Source organism: Austrofundulus limnaeus, unplaced genomic scaffold (genome assembly GCF_001266775.1).
Source record: "Austrofundulus limnaeus strain Quisiro unplaced genomic scaffold, Austrofundulus_limnaeus-1.0 Scaffold23, whole genome shotgun sequence".
Taxonomy (NCBI): Eukaryota; Metazoa; Chordata; class Actinopteri; order Cyprinodontiformes; family Rivulidae; genus Austrofundulus; species Austrofundulus limnaeus.
Genome location: NW_013952425.1, coordinates 26,535 through 34,939, shown reverse-complemented (window position 1 = coordinate 34,939; position 8,405 = coordinate 26,535). Strand labels below are relative to the sequence as shown.

At 38.5% G+C, this 8,405-nt stretch overlaps 1 protein-coding gene across 1 annotated transcript in view; it reads left to right on the top strand.

Moving 5' to 3' along the window:
* LOC106514836 (ATP-binding cassette sub-family A member 1) overlaps positions 1-6,711 on the top strand; it is a gene marked incomplete in the record, with an annotated part of 219,691 nt that extends 212,980 nt beyond the window's left edge. Inside the window, 1 exon segment of the mRNA XM_014004287.1 lies at positions 4,804-6,711. Within this exon segment, the coding sequence (XP_013859741.1) occupies positions 4,804-4,932 (129 nt within the window).
* Positions 6,712-8,405: the final 1,694 nt, after the last annotated feature.

Genomic DNA, 8,405 nt, shown 5'->3' with positions numbered 1-8,405 from the left:
GGTGGCCCGCCCTTCTTCAGGACCCCCTCCTCAAATGGCAGTCGGGGAACGGGATGGGAATAAAGACCCTGACACCCACACCCCCACCCCTAGATGAGAGTGAAAGAAGGCATAGGTGCAGACCAACATGAACCAGTGCAGTATTACCAACCACCTACGAAAGTCCAGATAAGGAAAAAAAAGTCAACAAAATAAGTCTTAAAGTGATTCTTGGCTAATTGTTATCTTCTCTGACACAAAAATGGACTAAGTAATTGACATAAACAAGTGATCAAAACTTTTCTAGTGTAATGATAAGGTAAATATGTGGAGGATGTGGACTGTATAAAAATAAAACCTAGTTAATGCTCGGCACAGAGTGTCATGATATAAAACAGAGGTTAATTGCGTAAATCACGTCCTTCCCCTCCTGCTTTCTGCCTCAGTGGCCACCAAATCAACACACAAATTTAGCCTCTGTAATGTAATTAACGCCTGTATCCATCTGTTATTAAGAAAATGCCACTCAGTAGTGCAAAGTAGCAGTGGTGCGTGACGTTCCCGTTTTGAATGGATGGTTGGCTAAACATAGAAAGTGAAGACGAGGAAACAAACCCACCTTCGCCGCGCGGGTCGAGTTTACCTCGTTACCTCCGGTTCAAAGCGCGGAGGCTCTTTCGAAACTAGGAGTGTTACAGAAAGTTCAGCCCAGGCAGCACTTAGAAATTCTGCCGAGGACCTCGACAGCCTTGACTGTGAATATCTAATGCGACGCATGCCTCAGCATATCAAGCCAATATCAGCCGGTGGCAGGGTCAGAGGCCGAGAGAGATGGGCGGACAGTTTATTTGTTGCCACTGTCATTCTTATCCTCTTACTCACTCTCCCCTGACAAGACGCTCTGACAGCACTGACCTTGATTCGTTCTGTTGATGTTATGACATCACACACGCGAACAGAGTTTAGCCCTTGGTGTTCTGCAGGCAAAAGTTTGCTTCTCAGTTACAGAGAYGGTCCGGTGTTGCTTCACTTAGGAAGCTTCTTCTTTTTTTAAAATTAGAAATTCTTCCAAATTTTGTGGAATTAAGTTTATATTAAAGCCCAAACACTACTTGACTTTTAACCTAAGTTTAGGCCATTTTGGTCCAACTTTGTTTATGCAAGGCTGAGATCTCAGAAGGTGTCAGAGTTTGAAGTATTTGTTGAGGTATACCACCTAGCAGACAGATAGAATAGAGAATAGGTGTGGGAAAATTCAGGTGTAGTAGCAGCAGCAGATACGTACACACATCAATCTACAGAAACAGTATATTGCTATGTGACACTATCAATTGTGGCAATAATAAAAGAATTAAAGATAGTAACAATAAAAAAATAAACATTGATCAAAATAAAAGTAAGAATAATCATTACTGTAATGAGCTATCAAGGTGAAATTGGAAATTGGATAAAATGAAGAATAAGGCAAGAAACKGTGCAGAAAAATATACAATAAATTACAGGAAAAAAATCATGACAGACTCATTATCTGAGGGTGTGTGCAAAATTAGTCAAACTCATTCTGTGCAAATTGATTCCAATGCAGTCATTAAGTCAAATACATGAAAAAATTATGAACAATTGCCACTGGTTATTATTTATGTAATCATTGAGAGGTAGAGTTGTTTGATGTTCAAACACAAACATGGATGCTTATCATGATTGTTGGGAGAGGTGATGGTTATAAAGTCTAACAGCTGATGGGAGGAATGATCTGTGGTAACGCTCCTTTGTGCATTTAGGATGCAGCAGTCTGTCATTGAAGGAGCTCTGTAGATCAGCCACAGTTCCATGCATTGGGTGGGAGGAGTTTTCTGTTATAGATGTTATTTTACCGGGAGTCCTTCTGTCTCCCACCACCTGCACTGGGTCGAGGGGGCATCCCAGCACAGAGCTGGCCTTCCTGATGAGCGTATCCAACCATTTCCTCTCAGCTGTAGATAGGCTGCTGCTCCAACAAACGATGCCATAAAAGATGTCTGAAGCCACCACAGAGTCAAAGAAGGTCTTCAGGAGCGCCCCCTGCACTCCAAGAGACCTCAGCCTCCTCAGCAGGTAGAGTCTGCTCTGACCCTTCATGTAAAGAGCGTCCGTGTTKTGAGTCCAGTCCAGTTTATTGTTCAGGTGAACACCCAGGTACTTATAAGAGYCCACTATCTCAATGTCCACTCCCTGGATGTTCACCGGTATCAGTGAGGTGGGTCTGTGGAAATCCACCACCAGCTCCATGGTTTTAGCAGTGTTGATCAGGAGGTGGTTCCACTGGCACCAGTCCACAAAGTCCTGAGTCCACTGTCTGTACTCTGAGTCGTCCTCACCTGTGATGAGACCGACTATGGCAGAGTCATCAGAGAACTTCTGTAGGTGGCAGTGTAGGGTGTTGATGGGGAAGTCTGCAGTGTAGAGGGTGTAGAGGAACAGTGCCAGCACTGTTCCCTGTGGAGCCCCCGTACTGCAGACCAGCGTGTCCAAGACGCAGCCCTGTGTCCTCACATACTGTGGGCGATCCGTGAGGTAGTCCAGAATCCACTGGGACATGTGGTGGTCCACTCCGGACAGCTCCAGCTTGTCCCTCAGTAGTCCTGGCTGGATGGTGTTGAAAGCACTGGAGAAATCAAAGACCATGATCCTCACAGTGCTTCCAGGATGTGGGCCAGGTCTGACAATKATATAACTGCTTTCATGCCACACCTGCCCCAGTTGTGGTTTGGTTTATGTGGTGCTGGCCCATGCATGGACTATGCCTAGCAAACCATATCTGAGCTACAAAAGAGCTGACATTCTTTGTTGTATTTGAACAGAGCGATAGTGCATTTTGTGGGCCAGGACTGCATGTGCCAGCACCACATAATTCAAACCACAGCTGGGCCAGTGATGGCAGGCCATTCCATAAACAGTGCCATTATTGCCAGACCYGGCCCACATCTGATTGACAGACGCTTTGCCAGCAGCTTGACACCAGATCGGTCCCACACCTGTCTGCTATGTGGGAATATTTTATTAAAAACCAACCAGTGGTCGATGTGATATTTTACTAATAGACAGAGTTGACTCCATATGGCAAATCGCAAAATTTGAAACAAAGATATTGTGTGATGTGTTGGGGCTCAGAATATCTGTTGGATATCAGTCTCAGCTAATTCCACACCAAATTTTTAGCTCAGAATATGTCAAATTAAACAAATCTGTTATTTTTTAAGTTGTTGGCTGGCAACCATCTTGAGTTGGATTAACTCCAGCTGTAATGAGATCCAGTCATTAATTTCTCCAAAATTCATTGAAATTCTACCAGTGATTTATGAGAGATTTTGGAAAAAGACATGGAAAACATCAGTGCAACAGTTTTCCAGTGGGAAAGCTAATTCTGACAGATTAACAAACTGTCAGCTGTCCACATTTTCACTATTGAATCTCTAAAAAAATCCACTGTGATAAACATCAGTAGGTATGGTGGATAGTTTTTTTCCCAAACAGAGAATGAGTACATAAATTTGGGTACCCACCGATACTAAGTACAGATACTAAGTACTTACTAAGTTAGAACTTAAACATTACACAATAACTCAATTTAAATAACAATAATATAAATATATGCACTACAGTCCCACTGACTGGATCAAATTTAATAATACTGCATGATATATACTGTTGTAGCATTTTAACATAAATAACAAATAAGATTTTATTTTAACATAAACATTTTTTAAACATGGAACTAACAAACTTTTCACTTGAAACGTAAACTATAACACATTCAACTGGGTATCAACACCAGTATCCCAGTCAAAATTGGTATTGGTATCAGCGCATTTTGTAAGAGTACTTGCAAAAATGCTGGTATTGGTACCCATATCAATACAGAGATACTGGCAGTGGTATATAATTGCAGGTCTCTGTAATAAATAAGACTGCCTGTCTACATAAAAGTAAATAAATAAATATTAGTAAGAATTAGTAGAGATATTGGGACGCGACTAAATGTTGGTGTAATTGAAAGGGTTATTGTTTGTTCAATAAAAACAAATTACTTATGCTATTAAATAAAATAACATCCAATAATAACGTTTCAGATAGTAGACGTTTCAGATTGATTTTTGTTTCTCACATAAAGAGGGAAATATTTGAACTCGATGAAGAACTGAAGCCTTCATCAGATCATTTAGGTCCTGTTTGCTTGTGTTTATTTGTCATTTTTACTGGAGCACATTTGTAGCTATAAGAAAAGTTTAATTGATAAAGTCTGAGTAGTTTCTGATGGAATGGGTCTGGATGACTTTACTACATTTTTTCCCCTCCCTCTATACGCAACATTTTAAACTCTCATAAATCATGTCTGTTTGCTTTCACAAAGCCCGTGAAATCAATCTAATGAAAAAGCAATGCTCTTATCAGTTTATATGATCCTCTTTGCTGCTGGTTCTCAGCAGGTGGGGGGGGAAAGTTTGTTTTTTCTATTTTTTTTGTGGGGTTTCTCACTAATGCACTCGGCTGGTGTTTACAGCACAATGAAATGCAGACAGCTTTTTTTATGAAGGCCATGCGATTGATTTTTGTCTTATATTAAATGGGCATCACAGAGGGCCAAATGATTGTTTTATTTTCTTTCTCAGCTGGTCAAAGATGTCAAAMTGACATTCACTGTGGGAGCGGAGGAGCTTTGTACACTAACTCTTACACCCTGTCGGCTGTTTGACTGTTTCTATTTATTTTAAAAGCAGACAGAGAGTTGGAGATTCATTGTCTTCTATTGCTGTTAAAATGTTTTTTTCTTTCTTAATATCACAGGTTTTTGTGAATTTTGCGAGGCACCAGCATGATGAGGAAGACCCTCAGGGCCACAGCAACCCGGTGGACATTTCAGACGAGCTGCCGCTCCAGGCCGTGCAGACCTCCAAGGAAGAAAAGATGGTTTAATGATGGAAATACTATTTTTCTTTTTTACCCCAACAAAGTCAGGTGTTTACCTTTAGTTTCCCATTAGTTGATTCCAAAACTTGACACTTTTATTTTGAAAAGCCATGTTGCAAAATCAAATCCACAGACATTTATAAAAAAATTTGTTTAAATATTTGGTTCTGAGCAGCACTGTTTAAAAAACATTAAGACTGATCGCAGCGTACTGCAGGATCTTCACTTTGAACCATCTTTTCAAAATCTCCACCAATTTAAAAGTCTTTAGATGGTGAGATATTTATGTCTGAAAAGAAATAATGAATTAGTGTGTAGGCTGCAGAATGATTTCTAGTACAACAAACTGTATGACCAGTTAAACCAAAGAAAGCACTTTAAATAATATTACTAAATAAATCCATTTGAAACTGAAATAGACCAAATTTAGCAAGTGCAGCTAAATGTTGCCGCCAAAAATGACTTGAATTGAGAGTCCTAACATGTGTGGATTGTCATTTTCACACAAGTTAAAAACATTTAGACCTCAGTGATTTTTTTTTTTGTTGTTTTTGTATTTTACATTTGTTGCTGACTTGCATAGCTCTGGAAAAGAGGTGAAATATTCTCCTTTAAGCAGCAGAAAGTTCACAGCACATAGGATACCTCACTCCTTTAAAATATATATATTTAAAAATGTATCAGCTGTTTAGTTTATTTCTGGATTCTGTTGGTAAAAGAAGCAAGTGGTGTAAGAACAAGGGCCTCAAATAGACCATACATACTGTATACTCATCATGTTACATCTCTGTGGTGCACACTTCGACAGAGTGCTGGGAATGACATGGGTAAAGGTCAACATGCCCATGCAGGCTTAGACCCCGGTGATAACTGCTTTACAGTTGTAGTTAACTGTAGATGTGACAGAATACAGCCACTGAACGAACGGAAGATGAAACACAGCAGGCATATTTCTGGGAGTTTACTCATAATTTTATATCAAGAGATATATATTTATACTGAATGAGATTATTTCATTACCTTTTTTAAATCTTTGTTTTAATTGCTTTGTGTATTTCTATGCATTTTAGTTTCTACGCATATAGTGCCAAAACCTCCAATTACAGGATAGAAAAGGCCAATATATAAAAGTTAAATGTTTTTTGTTTCTTTCCCTTTAGTTAAAACTAATTATTTTTAATTATTTGAATCACTGAACAGTTATTAGTTATTAAAACAAATCGATGACTTTTCACTGATCTTTAGCCTCTCCACCATTGTTAGCCGATATGTCCTGGTTATTTGACACAGTACATAAAATCACTTTACATTTGTAGCCAGTAGCTATAAATGTGATTTATGAGGTAATTACACTGATGAACAAGTGGTTCTACATATATTTAATAATAGTCAATTATGCTTTGTTTTCTGCTTGCCCCTATGATGTGATAAGCTAACACCACCCTTCAGAATGAAACATTGTGACTCCACACATAAGTGAGAAAAGTAAATACAACACAGAGCCAAACTACAGCCGTCCTCTTCAGTTTCCAACTTTGAGTCCCACTCCTCTGCTGTTGATTTAAGACTTAATCTTGATTTCTCCAAGCTAAGGCAATCCAATAAAAAAGATTGAATCCTTAACATTTCACAGAACCTCTTTAAAAAGTCTGAATTATTTCTTTAGTTACTTTTAGGTTATTTTACATTTCTGTCTTCACCCAGATTTATCGTGCTCAGGTTTGAAAACTTTTATTTTCTGTTTTGTAAAACAGAAGAAAATTTGTCAAAAAAATCTTTATGCAATTTACTTTTTTTGGCTCCTTCTTTTTCTTGAATCTTAATAAAATTTTTAATACACTTGTCACTTGTCCCTGGTGTGCTTTCAGCTCTCACATTGCATTCATGACTATTGAAAGGAATACTTAATTCTATTTGTTCTGGAAAAAAGAAAAAGAAAAAAGAAATTCAACATTTGTACAGTTTTTTTTAAATGTCTCTTTTGTTGAACGTCCCACACACTCTTCTGTTATCAGTCTTCCTTTTTTGTCCTTCAGTTGGACCTGCTAATTACAGCCTCTCCTCCCTCCTCCTTTTAAGTCGATGGGATGCCAGAATAACGGCGGCACCTCAAGGCTTTTTAGTTCACATTTACCAAAGTGGTTCCATCTCAAAGCCGAGGAGACATTTTGTCTGCCAGACGCCCCAAGAATGATTTCATTTCCCTGTCAAACTGTATCGCACCGACTCCTTCAGCATGTGAGGCGTTCTGTTCATATCTTWTTATTTTTGGGATCCAATTTGAAGCTTGTATTTCTTCAAGTTAAACCAATTGTTTACTCAATTTATTTCAATATCACAAATAACTCTTATTTTGGAAACGTCTGTCTGGCAGGTATTCATTAAGATGTCTCCTCTAAAAAACATTTTCAGTACTTTTGAATTCCTCTCCTCTGGTTGGAGCAACGCTGTGACTGATTTATTTAAAGACTCTCTCAACTTTTCACTTTAAATTATGAAGATAAATGTMTATCTCTGGTTTCTTTCGCTGGAGGAAATGAGTTTGTTTTCCTTTTGTGAGCTGCACTCAGGCAAAGCTGTAGAATTATTTTGTAAGTTTATGCTTGAAGCATTACTGATGCTTTAAGATCGTACCCTTTGTTTTTATTATAGATCATTTTTATTTGCTGTGTCGGTAAGTTTGATTCAAGATCTTTATTTAAAGCTTGATCATTGTCATGGACTAATTATTTATATCTGTCTCACCTTGACACTGTCCATCACTCGTATCTTTCTGATAGCTCATTTTGCTCTCGTTGTCTGTTTGTTTCCGGACGTCAGGACTCCGCAACGGACTGAACTCTCTTGGTTGATAGACTCTTTGGGCTGGGAGCCCAGTCATAGGCTGGACAGTATACTGTATTTGGCAATCTGTGATTGCTTGTAAACTGTCACATGGTGTTAAAATGATATTATATTACTGGCTGTAGTCTGCTGACGAGTTCAGTCGCAAGCATGCAGAATTTCCTGATTCAGTTCTGTTTGTTTGTCGCTCATAATTAAACCATATTTGATTATCAGACACGCAGACTTTTCTGGTATTATTCCAACATGTTTCTGCATTCTTGGTAAATCRTGCCACCACAATCATCACAGTCATGTTCAGTGAAACCCAGATTATCGCAGGAGTTAAATATTCTTAAACTCGTGAAAAAAAAAACACAACTATTGGATGCGGTCCAAGAAACCCCTAAAATACATTTGGGGTGGCATCGTAACRTGGTAAGTACCAAACAAATAAAAACACCTGAGCTAAACTATTAGCAGCCACATGGTTCTGTTAGAAGGTGAAAATGTGGCGCTGCATTGATTTTTTTAAATGTGGAACTGAGTTTACCTCAATATTTGTTACAAAATTAGTTAATTATGTTGTTTTTAATAATTTATCTTGAAAACTCAAAAAAGCATGAGAGAAAATGTTGGCTTTCCTTACTGTATTT